This window comes from Rhinopithecus roxellana, chromosome 15, assembly GCF_007565055.1.
Source record: "Rhinopithecus roxellana isolate Shanxi Qingling chromosome 15, ASM756505v1, whole genome shotgun sequence".
Taxonomy (NCBI): domain Eukaryota; kingdom Metazoa; phylum Chordata; class Mammalia; order Primates; family Cercopithecidae; genus Rhinopithecus; species Rhinopithecus roxellana.
The window spans coordinates 56,887,904-56,912,834 of record NC_044563.1 but is presented as its reverse complement, the minus strand read 5'-3'; the positions used below and the strand labels follow the sequence as shown (position 1 = coordinate 56,912,834).

The 24,931-nt window shown below is 49.4% G+C and overlaps 1 protein-coding gene across 5 annotated transcripts in view; it reads right to left on the bottom strand.

Annotated features, from left to right (window-relative positions):
• The window catches only part of ARRB1 (arrestin beta 1), a 98,811-nt gene that overhangs the window by 26,227 nt on the left and 47,653 nt on the right, over window positions 1-24,931 (bottom strand). For all 5 annotated transcript variants that reach the window (XM_030917591.1, XM_030917593.1, XM_030917594.1 and 2 more), the window contains exons 2-3: window positions 4,943-4,973; window positions 1,931-1,991 (exon numbers count right to left, since the gene is read on the bottom strand). In XM_030917591.1, coding sequence (XP_030773451.1) covers window positions 1,931-1,991; window positions 4,943-4,973 — 92 coding nt within the window. The remainder of the gene's footprint in view (window positions 1-1,930; window positions 1,992-4,942; window positions 4,974-24,931) is intronic.

Genomic DNA, 24,931 nt, shown 5'->3' with positions numbered 1-24,931 from the left:
CAGAAATGACGACATGAAGCAGCCACAGGTGAGCACCGGGATGCCTGCTCCCAGCCTCTGAGGGGCCAGCTCAGGGAGAAGATGCCAATGGCAGAGGGACACTGAGCTTCAGAAGACACCAAACAGCATCCTAGGCAGGGCTGGAGGGGAGAAGTGGGGGTGTTTGCTCCAGGCCATGAAGGGCTCTGCTGACTGTCCTCTGGCCCCTGGAGCCCAGTGTCCTCAGGTCTTCCTCCTGGTGAGCTGAAGTCTGCAGCCGGGCTCGCTCCCTTGGCTCAGGGACCACACAAATCACTCCTGCCCTGGCCCCAGGACAGCCCGCAGGGACACTGATGGGAGAGGCCACACTAGGCCTCACTTTGATTTGCTCATCTTTTTTTTTAAGACAGAGTCTTGCTCTGTCACCCAGGCTGGAGTGTAATGGCATGATCTCGGCTCACTGCAACTCCGCCTCCCGGGTTCAAAGGATTCTCACGCCTCAGCCACCCCAGTAGCAGGGACTACAGTTGTGCGTCACCATGCTCTGCTTTTTTTTTTTTTTGTATTTTTTTTTTTGTATTTTTTAGTAGAGATAGGATTTCACCCTGTGGGCCAGGCTGGTCTCAAACTCCTGACCTCGGGTGATCTGCCTCCCAAAGTGCTGGGATTACAGGCGTGAGCCACCATGCCCAGCTGGCTTGCTCATCTTTCAAAAATCATTGAACCTCTTTGGACCTCACTGTGCCCATTTATAAAATAGGAGTAATTCTAGGCTTCCCTCTCACAAACAGGCATGAGAAGAGACCATGAGACCAAGGCTCTTCCAATGAGAGCAGTCATTCTTAATCAGGGTGATTCTGCCCCCAAATGAGACACTTTGGCAACGAATAAAGACCTTTTTTTTTTTTTTTTGAGATGGAGTCTCACTCTGTCACCCAGGCTGGAGTGCAGTGGCGCAATATCAGCTCACTACAACCTTCATCTCCCGGGTTCAAGCGATTCTCCCACCCCAGCTTCCCGAGTAGCTGGGGTGGAAGAATTACAGGTGCCCACCATCACACCCAGCTAATTTTTGTATTTTTAGTAGAGACAGGGTTTCACCATTTAGCCAGGATGGTCTCGAACTCCTGACATCAAGTGATCCTCCTGCCTCAGCCTCCCAAAATGCTGGGATTACAGGCATGAGCCACCGCACTCGGCCTAGAGACATTTTTAGTTGTCCTAACTGGAGCATGAGGTACTCTGGGCATCGAATGAGTAGAGGCCAGGGATGTGGCTATCCAGCCTATAACACACAGGACAGGCCACACCAACAAAGAATTATCCAGTCCAAAATGTCAAGCATGCAGAGATTGCAAAACCCTGAATTTGAATAAGAACCTGGAAGATGCCTTCAGCCACAGCCCAGCTTCTAGCAGGACCGCCATGTACGTGAGGACAGCTTCCATTTCACAAGTTCTAAGAAGGACTCTCCCTCTCTCTCCTACCCTTTGCCATCACACGGAAGCAGAACAAAGAGTTTTGCAGACTCTGCCAGGTTTGAACCGGACTCCTCTATCTACTCGCTCTGTGACCTGGAGTAAGTCACTGAGCCACTCTGTGCCTCATTCTCCTTGTCTGTAAAGCAGGGATAGTCATCATAGCCACCCCCACTGTCTGCTACATGACACGCCTTATAGTAAGTGGTGGTATCTGTCGTCATCACCCTCACCCTTCTTACCATCATCAGGACGCCTTCTCTGATTCTCACCTCAGTCCTTCCCACAGTCTCTTCTTGCAGTCCTCACTTGAGTGGGAAAGTAGCTGCTCAGTAAATGCTTGCTGTCTGAAGCAGGAAGCCATCCACCCCCGTTCTTGGCACCAAGCCCCTCTGGAGAGCTGAGAGCTATTTCTGGGAGGTTTGGCCAGCCCCATCTTCCCCCAGCCCTCCTCTCGCCCTCCAGGGACTCACCCACGGGGTCCACGAGGTCGATGTGGTCCACAAAATCCCGCTTTCCCAGGTAGACGGTGAGCTGGGGAGGAGAGGCATAGGGGGCGTTAGCAGCTGCAGGCCCGGAGGACACAGGACCCTGCCCTGGAGGAAACCCTGAGAGCAGCCTCTGAAACTCCAGACCCATCCCTAACCCTTATGAAAATTCTAACTGGACTTGGGCCTTCACCCCATCCCTAATACCAAGATTCGCAAACCCTTGTAAAATCTTAAAAGCATCTCTTCTTCCCAAAACCCTGTGAAGAAGTCATTATTGTTCCTGTTTTACAGATGAGGACACTGAGGCCCGGAGAGATCCTCATGCCAAGCACCACTGCCGGTGGAGCAGCAGCGGCAGAGAAGCCGAGTGAGTGGGAGTGTGGGCATCTCACAGGGTGAGAGCCCCCAGGCAGGCAGGAGCACTGAGCCCTCAGAGGCTCTGAACGAGGGCCGTACTGTGTTCTTCAGTTGCTCCTCCTCCCATGTAGCCAGGCAGGGATCCACTGATACGAGGACTCGTTTTCTTTCTCTTAATTAATTTTTTTTTTATCGAGATGGAATTTTGCTCCTGTTGCCCGGCCTAGAGTGCAATGGCGCAATCTCAGATCACTGCAACCTCCACCTCCCGGGTTCAGGTGATTCTCCTGCCTCAGCCTCCTGAGTAGCTGGGATTATAGGCGTGCACCACCACGTGCGGCTAATTTTTGCATTTTTAGTAGAGACGGGGTTTCACTATGTTCGTCAGGCTGGTCTCAAACTCCTGACCTCAGGTGATCAGCCTGCCTCGGCCTCCCAAGGTGCTGGGATTACAGGCTTGAGCCACCGCGCCCAGCCTAATTAATTTTTTAAACTGACTTGAAAGTATATGTTAAACCGGGCGCGGTGGCTCAAGCCTGTAATCCCAGCACTTTGGGAGGCTGAGACGGGCAGATCACGAGGTCAGGAGATTGAAACCATCCTGGCTAACCCGGTGAAACCCCGTCTCTACTAAAAAAATACAAAAAACTAGCCGGGCGAGGTGGCGGCGCCTGTAGTCCCAGCTACTCGGGAGGCTGAGGCAGGAGAATGGCGTGAACCCGGGAGGCGGAGCTTGCAGTGAGCTGAGATCTGGCCACTGCACTCCAGCCTGGGTGACAGAGCGAGACTCTGTCTCAAAAAAAAAAAAAAAAAAAAGAAAGTATATGTTATTTATCATGCACAACACAATGTTTTAAAATAGATATACATTGTGGAAAGGCAACCTCCAGCTAATGAACAAATGCACCGCCTCACACAGTTAGCAGTTCTGTGTGTGACGACTTGCCTTCTGAAGCACTGAGGGGTCGGGGACTCATGCCCCACTCAGTAGCCGGCCAGGAGGGAAAAACTCCGAGACAGAATTCCAGCAGCTAAACCAGATCCAGAGTGTCACCCTGATGTGTCTGTTGCTCAACAACCCTTCAATCCTCGTGACTCAACCGTCATCATTATTTCTCACGTCCATCCCTTTCCATCCCCACAGCCACTCCTGCCTAGACTACCACACCAGCCCCTTGCTGCTCACTCGCTGAGAGCCTGCTCTCCTCTTTAGCTAGACTAGACATCCTAAAATGCAAATCTTTTTTTTTTTTTTTTTTTTTTTTGAGATGGAGTCTCGCTCTGTCGCCCAGGCTAGAGTGCAGTGGTGCAATCTCAGCTCACTGCAACCTCTGCCTCCTAGGTTCAAGTGATCCTCACACCTCAGTCTCCCAAATAGGTGGAACTACAGGCATGCACCACCACGCCTGGCTAATTTTTGTATTTTTAGTAGAGACAGGGTTTCAAACTCCTGACCTCAAGTGATCCACCCACCTTGGCCTCTCAAAGTGCTGGGATTATAGGTGTGAGCCACCACGCCTGGCCCTAAAATTCAAATCTAACCATGCTACTGCCGCCTGAAACCCATTAATGGTTCCTCAGTGTCCAAAAATAAGGATAACAAATGGGTTTCATTCCAAGTGCCAACTCAGATCTACTGGCGGGGAGAGGGGGCAGGGAGCTGTCTGGGACTCTGGCCTAAGAAGGAATCTAAGATGAAACCCTGGTGCAGCAGGAAAGGGCGATGGTGACTGATGTTATCTGCTGTGGGCACAGAAGAGAGATGTGGAAGCACATGTGGTGCTATTTGCCAACCCAGGCCAGCTCGTAAGCCAAGCCACAGGGTTCCCGTGACCAGCCCTGCAGCCTCTCAGCCTCAGCCTCCCTCTTGGCACTCTGAACTCAGCTGCTTAAGATTCTCACAGTCCCTATGCTTTTGTGTCCTGTCTACAACGCCATTTTCACCTTGCCTTGCTGGAAATGCATCCCTCCTAGAAGCTGCCACTGCCCACCAGGCTGGGTCCTGCATCCCCTATGGCCCCATATCTCCACCTGCCACTTCATGCTGAAATGATGGATTTCAGGTGTCTGCCTCTGCCATCTGGCTGTGAGAGGCACAGGCTGTGCCTCATTCATCTCAGTACACCCTGCTCCTGTCCCCGCCGGCTCAGCCCAGACCTGGTGTGGAATGGTGTCAATAATGTCTACCTGGCGAACTGAGGGGGAAGCAGGATGGCGTCTGGCCCTGCAGGGAGAAAGCAAGAGAGCCAGGCCCTGGGAGCTGCCCTGGCTAAGGAGGTGACACCAGCGTCCTCTCACAGCAGGGGACTCACTCCCCCAGGGCCCTCGGCGCTTACTGATTGGCTTGTCCTCCACTGTCACACACTTACTGAAGTCTCTCTATGACAGGCCGTCTCTCCACACCAGAGCTCGGGGAGCTGTGCTTCCCCACTCAGAAAGTTTCCTGAGTGTGTCCTTCCCCCTTCAACTGATAGCTCCAAAAGACAGAGCTGTGTCACCCCTAAGACGGGGAGCAGCACCTGCCCCCTCTCACAGAGGTGTGCACTTCAGGGGACATGCCATTTCCTCTGCTTCCCAAGAGAAAATGACCAGAGTGTGAGGTCAGGGAGGCGCTGGGCGCAGCTGTTACAGACTCACCTTTCCATTCGGACTGGCCTTCTTGAACACTCTGTGGAGAGAAAGAGAGGTCAGGCCAGGGTTCATGTATCCTGCCCAGGAGCAAGTTCCTGTGGGCCACCTTGAGGCAGGACCGGGGACCAGGGCTGGAGTGACTGACAGGCACCATGCAAGCTTGAGATCCGAACAGTGCCCATGTAATCTGCTCTTACCATCTCCACTGGTAAGCCTCCACGATAGCCATTAGAGCTCTCCTGGGCTACGCAACAGCCCCCTTGCAGTCAGGTCTTTGCAGGGCAGGCTGCGGGAGTCTCCAAGTGCAAATTTTCTGAGCTTAAGCGAGGAAAAGCCTGGCATGTTGTAAGGTCTGTGTGATCTACTCTCACCTCCTGGTGTCACCTCCTACTACTCTCCCTCACCCATCTCCAGCCACATCTGCCCCTGGCTGGTCCTCGAGCACACCAGGGCGATTCCTACCTCAGGGACAGTTCAGAGGCTCTCCCTGAGACATCTGCATGCTCAACCCCACTGTGTCCCCGGGCCTGAAGTCCCTCTCTTGCTCTACTTCTTCTTTTTCCATAGTACTCATCACTTTCTTTTTTGAGACAAGGTTTCACTCTGTCACCCAGGCTGGAGTGCAGTGGTGTGATTTCTGCTCACTGCTTCAATCTCTGCCTCCCAGGCTCAAATGATCTTCCCTGCTCAGCCTCTCAAGTCACTGGGACCACAGGCACACGCCACCACCCTGGGCTAATTTTTATTTTTTGTTTTCTTGTTTTGTTTTGTTTTTTGGTAGAGATGGGGTTTCACCATATTGCTCAGGCTGGTCTTGAACTCCCGGACTCAAGCGATCTGCCCACCTCGACTTCCCAAAGTGCTGAGATTACATGTGTGAGCCACCGTGCCCAGCCAACACTTAACACTTTCGAACGTATACATATTTCACTTGTTTATTATGTGTCTACTCTGCTAACATGTCACTCCACGAGGGCAAGGATCTTTGTTTCTCTTATCCATAGATGCATCTATCCCAAGCACCCAGAATGGCACTGCAATCATTGTTTAATAAATGATGGGTCTAGGCACGGTGGCTCATGCCTGTAATCCCAGCATTTTGGGAGGCCGAGGAAGTCAGGAGTTCAAGACCGTGCCTGACTAATGTGGTGAAACCCTGTCTCTACTAAAAATGCAAAAATTAGCTGACGTGGTGGCGGGCACCTGTAATCCCAGCTACTTGGGAGGCTGAGGTAGGAGAATTGCTTGAACCCAGAAGACAGAGGTTGCAGTGAGCCAAGATCGTGCCACTGCACTCCAGCCTGGGCAACAGAATAAGACTCAGTCTCAAAACAAAAACAAACAAACAAAAAATGATGAATGGCAGGTAGCAAACACTCAATCAATAGTTGAACAGGTGAAGGAATGAATGAATGAAGAAATCAATCACCTTACTTAACAGAAACTGAAGCCCAGGAAAGGCAGAGAATAAGCCATGGTCACCCAGCAGAGTTCTGGACAAGGAATCAGGTCGAGATGTAGTCCATGACTCCCAAAAAGTGGAATGTATTTGCCTTCCATATCTCCTCCTGCCCTCTCCCACAAGCTGGGTCTTGGAGCCTGAGACCCCCTTCCCTAGCCGCCAACAGCTAGCTCCAGGATCTCTCAAAGTAATTGTTGGGAGGGAGAGAAGAAAATTGAAAGATAGAGACAGAGACCCTGAGATAAGAGAAGGGGTTGGGGAAGAGAGAGGAGGATAGGGACACAGACCCTGGACGGGTGAAAATAAAAGATGAAATAAGAGAGGCTAAAACAGCCATGGACAGAGGGGTAGGGTAGGCACACATGAGGCTGAGAGGGCTTCCTGCCACCCAGTCCTCCCCCAGGAGCGCAGGGCCCAGCAGGCACCAGGGTGGGCAGGACAGTGAGGCCCACCACGGCACAGGGACAGCCACTCCTGCCTCCTTCCGGAAGAGACGGCGAGTAGGTGGTGGCTCTGCGCTGCTTTCATAGCCCTGGCCCTGCCCACCCCCACCTCTCACTTCTGGGCTGGCAGGAACCACTGATGGGTGTGAGCATGGCTTGCTAAGAAGCCTGCCACATCCCGCCCCACCTCCCCTGGGAGACTGGGCTTTTCTCCTCCTCATAAATATGTATTTATTTATTTATTCATTTTTATTTTTTTGAGATGGAGTCTCGCTCTGTTGCCCAGGCTGGAGTGCAGTGGCGTGATCTCAGCTCACTGCAACCTCCATCCCCCTGGTTCAAGTGAGTCTCGTGCCTCAGCCTCCCCTGTAGCTAGGATTACAGGCATGCACCACCAGGCCAGGCTAATTTTTGTGTTTTTAGTAGAGACGGGGTTTCACCATGTTGGTCAGGCTGGTCTCAAACTCCTGACCTCAAGTGATCCGCCCACTTCCAGCCTCCCAAAATGCTGGGATTACAGGCGTGAGTCACCGCATCCAGCTTCCTTCTCATAAATATTTATTAGTGTTCAGAGTGTGAAGATGCCACAGTTAGCTGGAGTGTGATAATTGCTAAAGTGAGGAAAAATACAGATCACACGGTTTGAAGCAGCAGCTCCCAAGGTGGGGCTGGGACCTGCAGAGAAGACCAGAGAAGTGGCACCGGCCACAAGGGACTCCACCTGCTTCCAGAAGCCCTGGGAGTCCATGGTCTGAGGGAAAGGAGAGGCCACAGTGCCTGAGGCCACTAACAACTGAGTCAGGGAAAACCATTCCAGGGACTGCCGGAAGGAGCGAGACACCCTGGTCAGGCCGGAAGGGGCAAATTCAAGAAGGGAAAGAGGGAAGACAGAACTTTGTTGAGTGGCTAATTATTTCTCATAATAGCTCTGTGAAATGGGGATTATCATCCTCATTTTACAGGTAATTAGCTCAAGGCTCAGAGAGATGCAGTACTTTCCCCAAGAACACACAGCAAGCCAGGGACTCGGTCAGGATTCAGACCCAATTCTATCTGCCTGCCTCCAGAAGCTGGGTGCTTCATATCCAACCCAGCTGTTTTCCTAAACCAGGTGTTTTCAACAACATTGGGAATAACAATAAAGAGGGGAAATGAGGAGAGGAGAGGGGCAAGGGGCAGAGTGAGTGTGACCACGGTAGGAAGTGTGGCCAGCCGTGGGGAATGACCTGCTGCTAACCTCGTCAGCACCAGGACCACCTCCTTCAGGAAGCAGGACTCTGATGGCTTCCTCAAATGACAGCAGCAGCCACTACATTCCCCAAAAGCATGCCATGCTCTAGACGTGACTTTAGGTATTTTTCCTAGAATACTGCTGATCCTCACAATCCCATTTCAGAGATGAGGAAATTGAGGCTCACCAAGGTGAAGCATGGTCTGCCTGTCTCCAGAGCCCATGTCCTTTTCACTCCATGACACTGTCAAGCCCCCTGTGATAAAACTCTGACTTCCTGACCCTAACACTATCAGAAAAGAGGCCCCTGTGAGGATTTTTCGTTTCCTGGGACCTCCATCTATGCAGTGTCACACAGATGGCTCTGTCTGTCAACTTCGAAGAGCATGCACACACGTCCAAGACTAGTCAAAGCCAAATTTCCAGGATGCCAGAGGCAGGGTCTGTCTCGCCCCCAGCCCCATCTATGCCTCACGGCCTGATTCACAGAGCTGGGTGCCTATAAGAGAAATATGAGCAGTGTTCCAGCTGATTAAGCCTCAGTGGAGACGAGGAACAGAACCAGCCCCCACCGCACCCAACCCCACCACCCAGGGTAGCTCAAGAAAATGGGAGGGCATGTTATAAGAAGGCAAAACTCTCACGGGATGCAGGCAGGATGCATGGTGGCTGGCACAGGACCTGGGAAGCCATGGGAATCTCAGGCAGTCTCACTCTCTCTGCACCTCTCCTCCTGGGGCTGCGTGTTCCCCCGGTTGCACTGCTTTCTGGGTGGCTGCCCCATTGCCTCTGTGGACCAGTTGTCTCTACTTACTCAAGGCTTTTCTCCTCCTCCATCCTTTTGGCTTGGATGTGACTCCCACTCTGACACTGTTTCCACTCTGCTTCTCACTCAGCTTCCCACAGCTAACTGGTTGAATGGCCCACTTCCAAATTCCCAGGAGAGGAATTTGATTGGTCAACATTGGTCATGTGTTCCACACCTGGGCCAATCAGCTATGCCTAGGTGTGTCACACATCTAGGTGTGTCATATGGTACAGGAGGCCTGGGCAGAAGAGGGTCTGTAATGTTTTCCAAACAGGGGATCACAACATACTAGTTGATAATAAAACCAACTTATGGCTGGGCATGGTGGCTCATGCCTGTAATCCCAGCACTTTGGGAGGCGGAGGTGGGAGGATCACTTGAGGTCAGGAGTTCAAGACCAGCCTGGTCAACATAGTGAAACTCCGTCTTTACTAAAAATACAAAAATTAGCCGGGCATGGTGTCATGCGTCTGTAGTCCCACCTACTCGGGAGGCTGAGGCAGAAGAATTGCTTGAACCAGGGAGGCAGAGGTTGCAGTGAGCTGAGATGGTGCCACTGCACTCCAGCCTAGGCAACAGAGCAAGACTCCGTCTCAAAAATAAATAAATAAATAAATAACCAACTTAAGAGATTTTTTTTTTAATGAAATGGAATGGAATAGAAAATATAAGCATGCACTGCAGGTAGCAAGGTATAATAGACATTATTATATTCACCAAAATTCAGTTTCCCTCTAAGCCTGGGGGTATGTGAGTATCAGATTTCTGTGGTACTATGAAGTTAGGCATGTCTATGTGGCTTGCTCTGGCCAATGAAATATGAGTAGAAGTGCCAGATGTCAGTGCCAGGCAGATTTAAGTGCTGGTGCTTCATTCCCCATGCCCTCTGTATTCGTTTTCTATGGCTGCTGTAACAAATTACCACACACTTAGTGGCCTAAACCAACACAAACAGGTCAGGTGTGGTGGCTCACGCCTGTAATCCCAGCACTTTGGGAGGCCGAGGTGGGAGGATCACTTGAGTTCAGGAGTTCAAGACCAGTGTGAGCAACATGGTGAAACTCCATCTCTACAAAAATACAAAAATTAGCCAGGCGTAGTGGCGTGTGCCTATAGTACCAGCTACTCAAAGGCTGAGATGGGAGGATCACTTGAACCTAGGAGGTGGAGGCTGCAGTGAGTCAAGGTTGTGCCACTGCACTTGAGCCTGGGCGACAGAATGAAACCCTGTCTCAAAAAAAAAAAAAAATCCCACACACAAACACACACACACAACGTATTATAGTTTGGTAGTTCAGAAACACTAAATGGGCATCACTGGACTTAATTCAAGATACCCGCAGGGCTGCATTCATTTCTGGAGGCTCAAAGGATAAATCTGTTTCCCTGACCTTCCCAGCTTCTAGGGGCTGCCCACATTCCTTGGCTCATGGCCCCTGCCTCTATCTTCAAAGCCAGCAAGAGCACGTCGAGTTCTTATCACATTGTCTCACTCTGACCTTCTCTTCTGCCTCTCTCTTCCATTTATAAAGACCCCTGGGATTACGTTGAACCCGTCTGGATTATCCAGAACAATCTTCCTATTTTAAGGTCGGTTAATTAGCAACCTTAATTCCATCTGCAACCTTCATTACCCTCTGCCATGTGACATATCATATTCACAGGTTCCAACGATGATGACGTAGACATCTTTGGGAAGAGCATTCTTTTGCCTGCCATGCTGTCTTTCCTTTGCCACTGAAACCAGCAATGATCTGTATGAGAAAGCCTCCATCAACCTAAATCCCAGGGCTGCCCCACTACATGACAGATGTGTAGCATAAGGGAGAATGAAAGCTCTTGAGCCACTAAGATTTGGGGGTTCTTACTGCTGCAGGCTGGCTTCTCCTGGCTGATACAAAAAGTGAGTATTCACTGGGCACAGTGGCTCACGCCTATAATCCCAACACTTTGGGAGGCCAAGGTGGGCAGATCACTTGAAGCCAGGAGTTCGAGACCAGCCTGGTGAACATAGTGAAACCTTGTCTCTACTAACAATACAAAAAATTAGCCAGGTGTGGTGGCACATGCCTGTAATCCCAGCTACTCAGGAGGCTGAGGCATGAGAATCACTTGAACCTGGGAGGCAGAGGTTGCAGTAAGCTGAGATCGTGCCACTGCACTCCAGCCTGGGCGACAGAGTAAGGCTCTGTCTCAAAAATAAATAAATAAGAGTATTATTTAGCAAAATGTTTGTTTCAGGTGAATGTGTGTGTACTGAATTACAACGTAAAACGAATTTCACAATGCAAATTTAAAAATGTTTCAGATCCACTGTTCTAGAAAAACATGCCTAAACCGGCCGGGTGCGGTGGCTCAAGCCTGTAATCCCAGCACTTTGGGAGGCCGAGACGGGCGGATCATGAGGTCAGGAGTTTGAGACCATCCTGGCTAACACGGTGAAACCCCTTCTCTACTAAAAAATACAAAAAGCTAGGCGGGCGAGGTGGCTGGTGCCTGTAGTCCCAGCTACTCGGGAGGCTGAGGCAGGAGAATGGCATAAACCCGGGAGGCGGAGCTTGCAGTGAGCTGAGATCCCGCCACGACAGAGCGAGACTCCGTCTCAAAAAAAAAAAACATGCCTAAACCAAACATGCCCTATCAGTGTCCATGCAGACTGCTGGATGCTGTCTTCTGATTCCATTCCATCAAGGTGATGCTGCCAGGAAGACGGGTAAGTCAGCTCTCCATGAACCAGAATGTCAGCTTCTCCAGTGAGCCCCACTCCCCACCTGCAGCACAGGGTACCTGTGGACCAACTTTGACACTAATATTTCACCCCACTTCGGTGAGCCGTCAGTTCCTCCCAGTGTCCCTTTGTGCCTGTCAGGGAGAGGGCTACATGACAAAGGACCCAAATGAAGCACCTTCCAAGACTGATTACACCAAAACAAGAGTTTGTAATTCTACATGAAAAAGCTAAACAAGGAATATCTTTTTCCTTTTTTTTTTTGAGATGGAGTCTCACTCTGTCACCCAGGCTGGAGTACAGTGGCACCATCGCGGCTTGCTGCAACCTCCACCTCCCGGGCTCAAGCGATTATCCTGCCTCAGCCTCCCAAGTAGCTGGGATTACTGGCGTGTGCCACCATGCCTGGCTAATTTTTTGTATTTTAGTAGAGACAGGGTTTCACCATATTGTCCAGGGTGGTCTTGAACTTCTAAGCTCAGACAACCCACCTGCCTCGGCCTCCCAGAGTACTGGGATTACAGGCATGAGCCACTGTGCCCAGCCAACAATGGAATATTATACAGCACTGAAATTAGGTTTCCATCTTTCATAACACAAGGAAATGCCTATCATAGAATAGTAAGCAGAGTAAGTCAGGAATCAGAATAGTACGTTTGGCATGAGCTCAACTTTACACTCAATAAATACCCAAAACAAAAAAATGAGAAGACTTAATGTTGTTAAGATGCCTACGCTCCCCTAACTGATTCAATGTAATCTTTATTAAATCCCAGCTAGCTTTTTTGCAGAAATTGACAAGCTGATCCTAAAATTCATAAGGTAATGCCAGGGAGCCAGAATAGCCAAACTATCTTTAAAAAAATAATAATAATAGAACCAAGTTAGAAGACTCACACTTCCCACTTTCAAAACTTACTACAGCCGGGCGTGGTGGCTCAAGCCTGTAATCCCAGCACTTTGGGAGGCCGAGACGGGCAGATCACAAGGTCAGGAGATCGAGACCATCCTGGCTAACACGGTGAAACCCCGTCTCTACTAAAAAAAAAATACAAAAAACTAGCCGGGCGAGGTGGCGGGCGTCTGTAGTCCCAGCTACTCGGGAGGCTGAGGCAGGAGAATGGCGTAAACCTGGGAGGCGGAGCTTGCAGTGAGCTGAGATCCGGCCACTGCACTCCAGCCTGGGCGACAGAGCGAGACTCCGTCTCAAAAAAAAAAAAAAAAAACTTACTACCAAGCTACAGTAATCAAGACTATATTGTGCTGGCATAAAAACAGACATACAGGGCCGGGCGCAGGGGCTCACACCTGTAATCCCAGCACTTTGGGAGGCCGAGGCGGGTGGATCACAAAGGCAGGAGATCGAGACCATCCTGGCTAACACGGTGAAACCCCGTCTTTACTAAAATACAAAAAATTAGCCAGGCGTGGTGGCGGGAACCTGTAGTCCCAGCTACTCGGAAGGCTGAGGCAGGAGAATGGCGTGAACCCGGGAGGTGGAGCTTGCAGTGAGCCGAGATGGCGCCACTGCACTCCAGCCTTGGTGACAGAGCGAGACTCCATCTCGAAAAAAAAAAAAAAAAAAAAAGACATATAGATCAACGGGATATAATTGAGAGTCTAGAAATGAACCCATATATTTATGGTCAATTGATTTTTTTACAAAGGAGCCAAGGCAAGTCAATGGGGAAAGAACATTGTTTTCAACAAATGGTGCTAGGACAACTGGATAAGTCGCACACAAAAAAACAAAGTTAGATCCCGACTTCACATCATATACAAAAATTAACTCAAATGGAGCCGGGCGCTGTGTCTCACACCTGTAATCCCAGCACTTTTGAGAGGCTGAGGCGGGCAGATCACCTGAGGTCAGGAGTTCGAGACCAGCCTGGTCAACATGGTGAAACCGTGTCTTTACTAAAAATACAAAAATTAGCCGGGTGTGGTGGCGGGCGCCTGTAATCCCAGCTACTTGGGAGGCTGAGGCAGGAGAATCGCTTGAACCCAGGAGGCGGAGGTTGCAGTGAGCCGAGATCGTGCCACTGCACTCCAGCCTGGGTAAGAGAGCAAGACTTTGTATCAGAAAAAAAAAAAAGGCCGGGCGCGGTTGCTCAAGCCTGTAATCCCAGCACTTTGGGAGGCCGAGATGGGCAGATCACGAGGTCAGGAGATCGAGACCATCCTGGCTAACACGGTGAAACCCCGTCTCTACTAAAAAATACAAAAAACTAGCCGGGCGAGGTGGCGGGCGCCTGTAGTCCCAGCTACTCGGAGGCTGAGGCAGGAGAATGGTGTAAACCCGGGAGGCGGAGCTTGCAGTGAGCTGAGATCCGGCCACTGCACTCCAGCCTGGGCGACAGAGCGAGACTCCGTCTCAAAAAAAAAAAAAAAAAGTAAATGGACCAAAGACCTAAATGTAAAAGCTGCAGCTATAAAACTCTTAGCAGAAAACATAAGTAAAGTCTTCATGACCTTGGGTTAGGCAATGGTTTCTTAGATATGACACCAAAAGCACAATCAACTGAAGAAAAAATAGACAAAATTTTAAAACTTTTGTGCTTCAAAAGTCACTGTCAATGAAAGAGAATATCGGGGAGTGGAGGGCAGGGGGAAGGACAGCATTAGGAGAAATACCTAATGTAAATGATGAGTTAATGGGTGCAGCAAACAAACATGGCACATGTATACATATGTAACAAACCTGCACGTGCCCATGTACCCTAGAACTTAAAGTATAATTTTAAAAAGGAAGGAAGGAAGGAAGGAAAGAAGGAAGGAAGCAAGCAAGCAAGCAAAGGAGTAGACAACCCACAGAATGGAGCAAATATTTTCAAATCATTTATCTGATCAGGTCCTAATAGCCAGGATATATTAAGAATGATTACAACTCAACAACAAACAGGCGAATCACCCATTTTTAAATGGGCAATGGATTTGTTTGAATAGGCATTTCTCCAAAGAAGATATTCATGTGGCCAATAAGCACATGAAAAGATGTTCAGCATCATCAGTCATCAGTCAAAACTACAATGATACACTTCACATCCATTAAGATGGCTATACTCAAAAGGAAGGATAGTAAGTGTGGACAGGAATGTGGAGAAACTGGAACCTTCATACATCACTGGTGGGATTGGAAAGTGGGGCCGTCACTTTGAAAAACAGTTTGGCAGTTTGTTTAAAAGTTAAACCGAGAGTTAACATATGACCCAGTAAGTCCCCTCCTGGGTATACACCCAAAGGAACTGAAACTGTCCACACACAAAAACTTGTGCATAAATGTTTGTAGCAGCATTATTCAAAATAGCCAAAAAGAGTGGGGAAAAAAAATCTATCAACGAATACATGTATCTTTTTAAAATTCAGTCTGTACATACAATGGAATATTATATAGCCATAAAATGGGATGAAGTACTGATTCATGCCACAACATAATGAACCTTGAAAACATTGTTAAGTAAATTAAGCCAGTCACAGAAGGTTGCATATTATATGATTGAACTTGCATGAAATGTTCAGAGTAGGCAAATTGCTAGAGAGAAGGTAAATTAGCAGTTGCCAAGGGTTGATGGAGTGGGAAATGGGGAGTGACTGCTAATTGGTACAGAGTTTCTTTGGGAGGTGATGAAAATGTTCTGGAATTGGATAGTGGTGATGGTTATACAAACTTGTGAATATATACAAAAACCACTGAATTTTACCCTAAAAGTGTGAATATTACGGTATATTACATCTCAATTAAAAAAAAAAAACCTAAAAAAAGACAGAATGAAAAAAAGGGAAATGTGCCTAAATACTCACAGGAGTTGAAGAAGACTCCGCCCACCCACACAATTCTTTATATCTATAATTTTTTTGTTATACAATGAGCATAAAGTACTTTATAAAGATGCTTGGGTTTCTCTAACAAGATATGTCTCAAGTCGAGGAGAAAAGAGAATCTAGAAATCAAAAAAAATGGCCGGGTGCAGTGGACTCAAGCCTGTAATCCCAGCACTTTGGGAGGCCAAGACGGGCGGATCATTGAGGTCAGGAGATTGAGACCATCCTGGCTAACACAGTGAAACCCCATCTCTACTAAAAAAATATACAAAAAACTAGCCGGGCGAGGTGGTGGGCACCTGTAGTCCCAGCTACTCGGGAGGCTGAGGCAGGAGAATGGCGTAAACCCAGGAGGCGGAGCTTGCAGTGAGCTGAGATCTGGCCACTGCACTCCAGCCTGGGCCACAGAGCGAGACTCTGTCTCAAAAAAAAAAAAAAGTGAGTGAAGTAGGGAAAATCTGGACCCTAAACTCTGAATGCTTTGATGTAACAGTCTATGGTTGTGTGATGTTACAATCCAGGATCCACGTTTCTGTGATTCCTGAGATCCCTTCCCAGGCCTAATGTATCATATACTTAGCCATCCTTTTACCAGGAAGCCTTCCCTGACTACCCCCTAAGTCTGGGTTACGGGCCCCTCAGCTCCATATCCAGTGTGCCCCCATTCATAGCACTTCCCACACTTTGTAATGGTCTGATAACACCCTCTGCTTCACTTTTATAGCAACAATGAAAGTTGAGGTATATTATTTGTGTTATATTCACTGTATTTCTGGGGCATAGCATGGTACCTAGGATATAGCAGGTGCTCAATAAATAAATATAGGATGAATATGGTTAAATGAATGCCCTAAGAGAATTATTCAAGTATGAGAATGGATGAAGTTTAAAAAGATGGTGGTAGGACGGGCGCAGTGGCTCACACCTGTAATCTCAGCACTTTGGGACGCCAAGGCAGGCAGACTACTTGAGGTCGGGAGTTCAAGACCAGCCTGGCCAACATGGTGAAACCCCATCTCTATTAAAATTACAAAAATTAGCCAGGCGTAGTGGTGCATGCCTATAATCCCAGCTACTTGGGAGGCTGAGGGAGGAGAATCGCTTGAACTCAGGAGGCAGAGGTTGCAGTGAGCCAAGATCGCACCACTGCACTCCAGCCTGGGCAACAAAACAAGACTCCAGCTCAAAAAATAAATAAATAAATAAACAAATAAATAAATATAAAAAGATAGTGGTGATGACCCTTGTCTCTGGGTGAGCAGACTCCAGGGATTTCTTCTTCTATCTATACTTCCGTTTGGCTGTCAGGAGCCATGGGCATTGGGCTTAGAAAATGCTTTTTAGGAGCCAGGCATGGTGGCTCGTGCCTGTAATTCCAACTCTTTGGGAGGCTGGGCAGGAGGAATGCTTGAGACCATGAGTTCAAGACCAGCCTAGGCAAAATAGTGAAACCCCATCTCCACAAAAAATTAAAACTTAGCCAGGCATGGTGGCACATGCCTGTTGTCCCGGCTATCAGGAGGCTGAGGAGGGAAAATCGCTTGAGCCCAGGAGTTTAAGTTTATAGTGAGCTATGATCACGCCACTGCACTCCTGCCTGGGCAACAGAGCAAGACCCTGTCTCTTAAAAAGGGAAAAAAAAGGGCCGGGCGCAGTGGCTCAAGCCTGTAATCCCAGCACTTTGGGAGGCCGAGACAGGCGGATCACGAGGTCAGGAGATCGAGACCATCCTGGCTAAACTGGTGAAACCCCGTCTCTACTAAAAAATACAAAAAACTAGCCGGGCGTGGTGGCGGGCACCTGTAGTCCCAGCTACTCAGGAGGCTGAGCCAGGAGAATGGTGTAAACCCGGGAGGCGGAGCTTACAATGAGCTGAGATCCGGCCACTGCACTCCAGCCTGGGTGACAGAGCGAGACTCTGTCTCAAAAAAAAAAAAAAGAAAATGCTTCATAGGAACGGAGTCCACAGCCACTGTCAGGCTGCGCCAAGAATACAGCTGATACACCCCAAACAGGCCTCTGCCCAGCTCTGACAGTGGCTATCCCATTCATCATTCACTCACCACTGAGCCATCACACAGCCACTGCCAGTGCAAAGCTCTAGGGGCACTAACATGAACAATGGGTGGTCCCTGCTGACAAAAGACCACAGCATAGCCTAGTTAAGAGAAACCCATTAAGAAAAATGGCCACCATACACTGAGCTTTCCCTATGAGCAAGGCGCTGTGCTAAGCGCTTCACATACATTATTATATTCCTTCTAAATATTCCAATTTTTCAGAGAAGAAGCCCAGACTCAGAAACCCTACCTAACTTGTCCAGAATCACAAAGCTAGTATCAGAAAACACATAGGAGAGAAACCTCATGAATGGACCACCTATGGGAAATCATTTAGACAAGACATATCTTACTCAGCATCAGAAAACTCACACTGGAAAGATCATCCATGAATGTGGATTCAGTACTAGCAAATTGTGTAAGCACTGGTAACAATTCCTTTCTTTATATTAGAAAATTAATATTAGAAAAAAAATGCTACAAATGCAGGGAATGTCAGAAGACCTTCAGATATTTACCCACCCTTCAGTCAACATTAGAAAACTTATCGGCCGAGCGCGGTGGCTCAAGCCTGTAATCCCAGCACTTTGGGAGGCCGAGACAGGTGGATCACGAGGTCAGGAGATCGAGACCATCCTGGCTAACATGGTGAAACCCCGTCTCTACTAAAAATACAAAAAAAAAAAAAAAAAAAAACTAGCCGGGCGAGGTGGCAGGCACCTGTAGTCCCAGCTACTCCGGAGGCTGAGGCAGGAGAATGGCGTAAACCCGGGAGGCGGAGCTTGCAGTGAGCTGAGATCCGGCCACTGCACTCCAGCCAGGGCAACAGAGCAAGACTCCATCTCAAAAAAGAAAAAAAAAGAAAACTTATCCAAGTGAGGCCGGGCACGGTGGCTCACGCCTGTAATCCAAGAACCTTGGGAGGCTGAGGCGGGCAGATCGCGAGATCAGGAGTTCAAGACCAGCCTGGCCAACATGGTGAAACCCTGTCTCTGCTAAAAATACAAAAATTAGCCGGATGTGGTAGCACGTGCCTGTAACCCCAGCTACTCAGGGGGCTGAGGCAGGAGAAGCGCTTGAACCCGGGAGGCGAGGCTGCAGTGAGCTGAGATTGTGCCACTGCACTCCAGCCTGGGCAACATAGTGAGACTCTGTCTCAAACAACAACAAAAAAAAGAAAGCTTATCCAGGAGAGAAACCAAGTCCAGTTACTGCTCTAAGTTGGTTACAAATATCAACTCACTTATTTCTCCAACAACTCTATAACAAGTATTACTATCATCCCACTTCACAGATAAGAAAACTGAGGCACAGAGAGGTTAAGTAATTTGCCTAGGGTCACACAGCAAGTAAACAACAGATCTAGATATCAGAGCCCAGGTACTCCAGCTCCAGAGACCACACTTTTAATCACTCACAATACTGCCTGAGAGGTGGGATTATGTGGTTCTATCTGGAGAGTCAAGAAAGCCTTCAGGGCTGGCCGCTGTGGCTCACTCACGCCTTTAGTCCCAGCACTTTGGGAGGCCGAGGTGGGCGGATCACGAGGTCAAGAGATTGAGACCATCCTGGCCTACATGGTGAAATCCCATCTCTACTAAAAACACAAAAATTAGCTGGGCGTGGTGGCAGGCACCTGTAGTCCCAGCTACTCTGGAAACTGAGGCAGGTGAATCGCTTGAACCCAGGAGGAGGAGGGTGCAGTGAGCCAAGATCGCGCCACTGCACTCCAGCCTGACAACAGAGCAAGACTCCATCTCAAAAAACAAAAACAAAAAAGCCTTCAAGGGAAGAGGTAGCAATGAGGAAAATCTTGAAGGACACACAAGGTGCAGAAGGGGTGACCACACTGCAGGCGGAGGCCTGGAGAGGGCAACTGAGTCCACCGGGTGCTCAGGGGACAGCGAGCCTCTGGCGTGGCTGGGAGGAGCCTCAGGGGAAGAGGCTGGGCTGGAGAATGGTCCGTTCGCGCTCCACAGAGAATCACGGAGCACTTGTATGTGCGGGCCCTCGGCTAGGAGGGTAGGGCCGTGAAGGGCCTTGAGTGCTGGGCCAAGGAACTTGGACCTTATCCAGAAGGCAATGGGGAGCCAAGGGCATTTGAGGGAAGAGAGAATGACTGGCCAGGGCCATATTTTGGATTCAGAGAGGCCCTCAATTCCATAACGTTCCCCCATCCCTGCCCGATAGCAGCCATGGCTCAGCTGGGTAGGGTGGGGAGACGCAAGGGGCCATTCACTCAGACGCAACCGCCCTACATTCTGACCCACTTTCCTGGGTGTGAGAGTAGCCATCAGGGAGCAGGGAGGTGCGGGGAGCAGGTGGCAGCGGCTGCAGAGAGGTTCCTAGGCCTTTATCACATTCTCCCTGGTAGCAGAGTTATTTGTGTACCAGCTTGTCTGCCCTGCCAGAATTTCCCAGCCCTCCCTGTGTCAGAGCGTGGTCTGCCTGTTTAGGCCGCCATCAGTGCACCTGCTTTTCAGGACAGCCCGGGAGGGGGAAGGAGGCAGGAAGGCAAGAAATGTCACCCCATTTCAGAGATTTCCGGAGCCTGAGGGAGCACAGTCCCACCTGCTTCATTTCCCAGATGGAGAAATCAAAGTGAGAAGAGCCTCACACCAGGGCCAGGAAGCTCAGGCTCAGGGAGACTCACTAGTGTGCCCAGAGTCAGACTGGGATGGGGACCGCTGGCTTCTGTGGTTCCCGTCTCTTGTCACATCCCTGCTCAAATCTGCCATGGCTCCCGGGGCACAGGGCAGTGCCTGGCAGGCCAGAGGGGTCAGGGATGGTGGCTGGGGGGTGAGGGGTTCTGGCCAAGTCAGTCTCCTGGGCTGCAGACTTCCCATAGACTTCTAGGCAGACAGCAATTCCCCAAGCCTCCTGCTGCATTCATGGGTTCACTTTTTTGGCCATGAGGCATGTTTGTGAAAATTCTTAGGTGGTGCAGAGTGAGGAAAGAGGGGGCCATGGACAGAGGGGAGAGTTTCTTAAAAGAGCTTGGCTTATTTTCTGTTAACCCATGAAACTGGAGATCTGAAAATCAAGGGCTGATCAAAATTTCCCCAGGTGGGCTGGCAGCTGGGTACCAAAGAGCCCACAGACTGTGCCTGAGTGCTGCCCAGCCTTCCTGGGGCTTAGATTCAGGAAGAGAAGGTTGCTGGCAGTCAAAAGAGCCCAGAGGCTGAAGCAGACAGTCCCTGCCTGAGTCCCTGTTTGAGCCCAGTGTGACCTCAGGCCCGTTTCCTATCCTCTTGAAGGCTCAGCTTCCTTCGCCTGGAGAATGGGGATAATACCCACCCCATAGGCTGGGGATATGTGTAAAAACCTGGTCCCCAGTAGTCACTCAACACAGAGAAGCTGACATTGTTGATGCTATGATACTATGAAATTATCATCATCATTATCCTAGCCAGTGTCCTGTCCCTGGCCCCTGCTCAGGGAGAGTTCTCCCCCAAATGTCCCTCAGGTAAGAAAGCCTTGCGGCTGGGAGGAGACAGTCATGTTACTCCTACTGGGACAGGGAAAGGTTTAAGTTGTCTGTCTCCCTACAGTTGTGGGTAGAAAATACTTTATGATGTTTTCCCCCAGATGATGATGATGATGATGATGATGATGATGATGATGATTATTTGGAGATGGAGTCTCTCTCTGTCACCCAGGCTGGACTGGAGTGGCATGATCTTTGCTCACTGCAACCTCCACCTCCTGGGTTAAAGCAATTCTCCTGCCTCAGCCTCCAGAGTAGCTGGGACGACAGGTGCACGCCACTATGCCCAGCTAATTATTGTATTTTTAGTAAAGACAGGGTTTCACCATGTTGGCCAGTCTGGTTTCAAACTCCTGACCTCAAGTGATCTGCCCACCTCGGCCTCCCAAAGTGCTGGGATTACAGGTGTGAGTCACTGTGCCCCCACTTTTTCCCAGTGTAGACATCCACATTCCAGAAAATTCTGGGTACATGCCCTGCTCTTCCCTCTTCCTGTACTATCCTTTGCATCAGTTCTACCAATTGCAGCCCTTCCCATCCTTCACACAGTCCCACCGTCACCACACCCAAGAAGCCCTCCTTGACTGCCTTGGCTTAAAGTGCTCTTGCCCTGACTCCTCTGCCCTTGTTCCCTCCTTTGCTTCCTTCCATTCGTCTTTCTTATTTCCCTCCTTTCTTTTCTTCCCTTTATTTTTCAAATCTCTGGACCTGGGGCTGTTTTTACCTGTAGGAGGTACAGGCCCCAGTCGGTGTTGTTTCCCCAGAGCACCTACAGGGCAGCGGGAGGCAGACACTCGGGAGGCAGACACTCCACTAAGGCAGACACTCCACTAACGAGCAAGCCCTCCCTCAAAAGCACAGTGGGAGGGTGGGAGGAGGTGCATGTGTGATGTGCCCAGCTCTGTTCCAGGCACACACCAGGCACCCAGCACACATGTGTATCTTTCCCTCCCTCTCCTGCTGGCCCCTGAGCATCCAAATGGGGCCTGCACACAGCTGCTCCTGAGTGGACACCACGGAACTGAAATGATGGCAAGCCCCAGGAAGCAGAAACTGCGACTTCAGTCACTTATGTTCCTTGGTACATAGTAGGTGCTTAATAAAGATTTTGAATGAACAAACAAGAGCTAAGCCCTGAGCTTGAAGCTGGGAAAAAATAGGACCTGGGCCAAGAAGTGGCAGCCTCAGCACCTGGATGAGCACCATGGATGTGCAGCCTTGGCGGGAACTCATTAGCTATAGGGCGCTCCTGACACAAGACAGGCCATTATTTTCCCAGCAGAAAGATTTTATTTAAAGGGGGTTTTTGTTTGGTTTGTTTGTTTTGCCAATTTCAACATGCAAACTTTTAAGGATATAGAATAACGTATGTTAAGATATTAATTCAAAAACATCACTAATTTCTTCCTATTCTCACATTTCATAAAATGTCATAACATATCCACTATGGCAGTATATCTCTGACTCTGTGTCCAGTGTTCTGTGGATCAGTCAGTAAGCCAATAGGGTTCTCCATGGTTGGGGACTCTGTACAGACCGAAATCTAAGGTCTAAGGTGGCAGCTTTTTCCAGGGAAATAATTTTGGGGGGAAAAACTGCCTTATATTTATCTGGATGCGGTGCCCATGGTGTGCTGAGCTGGCTTGTGCAGGCTCATAAGAGCCAAGTGTCACATTTTTAAGAATTTCATGAGCTGGTTGTTAAACACAGCCAGTACCATTGGTTCTCAGCCGGGCGGGGGGGGGGTGAATTTGCACCCCAGGGGACACCTGGCAATGTCTGGAGACATTGTGGGCTGTCATGATTTGTGGAAGAGGTGCTACTAACATCTAGCAGGTAGAGGGCCAGGGATGCCGCCTGCATAATGCACATGTCAGTGCCCCCAACCCCCCAGCAAAGGATCTCCAGCCCAAAATGTTATAGTGCTGATGCTGAGAAACCCTGCTTGGAGCAGTGGCTCATGCCTGCAATCCCAGGACTCTGGGAGGCTGAGGTGGGAGGATCGCTTGAGCCCAGGAGTTTGAGACCAGGCTGGGCAACATAGTGAGACCTGTCTTTAAAAAAAGAGAAAAAAAAGTTTAAAAAAAAGAATAATAGAAATCCTAATGTGAAGTTACAATTAAATAAACTCTATTAAAAGCAAAGGGAATGCATTTTCTTTTCTTTTTTTTTTTTTTGAGACAGAGTCTTGCTCTGTTGCCCAGGCTAGAATGTGGAATGCAGTGATGTGATCTCGGCTCACTGCAACCTCCACCTCCTGGGCTCATGCAATTCTCATGCCTCAGCCTCCCAAGTAGCTGGGATTACAGGTGTGTGCCACCACACCCAGCCAATTTTTGTATTTTTTTTTTTTTTTTTTGGTAGAGACGGAGTTTCACCATGTTGGCCAGGCTAGTCTTGAACTCCTGACTTCAAGTGATCCTCTCACTTCGGCCTCCCAGAGTGCTGGAATTACAGGCATGAGAAACCATGCCTGGCCCAGGAATGCATTTTCTTTTGTTTGTTTGTTTGTTTGTTTTTGTTTTTGTTTGAGACAGAGTCTGGCTCTGTCGCCCAGACTGGAGTGCAGTGGCCAGATCTCAGCTCACTGCAAGCTCCGCCTCCCAGGCTTCCGCCATTCTCCTGCCTCAGCCTCCCGAGTAGCTGGGACTACAGATGCCCGCCACGTTGCCCGGCTAGTTTTTTTTTTTTTGTATTTTTTTTAGTAGAGACGGGGTTTCAACGTGTTAGCCAGGATGGTCTTGATCTCCTGACCTCGTGATCTACCCATCTCGGCCTCCCAAAGTGCTGGGATTACAGGCTTGAGCCACCGCGCCCAGCGTAGGAATGCATTTTCAAAACTGATTACTTACTAATTATTTTACTGTTGTCACTATCATACCCTCAAGGGTATTTATGCCTACTACACCTGTATGATGGAAATGCTATACAATGGTGTCTGCTGTTCATCTCTTCCCAACTGCACATTCAATGACTTCACGTTGGTAAGAGTGAAATCTGAAGTCAGAGAATTTACATCATAGAAATTGGCAGATGCTAAAATCCCCCACCCTCCTTTTTTTCTGGAGGGCCAGTTGTTACCAGCACACTATTGGGTGTAACCCTAAGTAGAGAAGAGAAATTCACAAGCTTAATGAATCCTTCCCAGTTTCCAGCCCAGGCAGACGACTCAGCACCAGCCTGCTGTGTGGATCAAGGATCTGAATGTGGTCATGTGCACACACTCTACACACCATGCACAGAAAGACACACACAAATACTAAACACATACACACATGCATCACACTCCCCACACACATCTTGCCTACAAACCCCCACACATACAACATACACACAGCATATAACCGACTACACATGCACCCCACAGTAGCCCTTCAGTCAGCAGGGGAATAATTTGAATAATGAGAAAAACAAGCAAAAGAATGACAACCTGACTGATCAAATTCCTTGATGTCTGAGCACCTTCACCTTTACTCCCTCCTCATCCTCTGTGATCCACCCTTCCCCACACACCCCGACAGCACACTGCAAAGGCAAAAGTCACAACTCCCACAGGAAGCACCAAACGCACTGATCCCATTTCAGTCCTGCTGGAGGCCCTGGCCACATAGCTCCCCATCCCTGCTCTGTGCCCAGCTCTCGGGAGACTCCAGAGCTGAGTCTGACCTTGGCCTCTTCCCAGATCCCATGACAAGGAGTTCCCTGGGCAACTCCACCCACCTGACCACTTCAGCTGCCACCAGATGCTAGTAAGTCCAAACCTCGTCTCCAGCCAGACCCTCTCTGACCCCACATCCATCAGCCTTCAGACATCTCTACTTGATGTCCCCCAACTCCTTAGATAAGTCCTAAACAGGCTTTCCCCCTCTCTCCCCCAACTGTTCCTCCCCGTGTTCTCCATCCCCACCTATGCCAGAGGCCGGTGCACAGGAAGCATTCAATGCACATCCCATG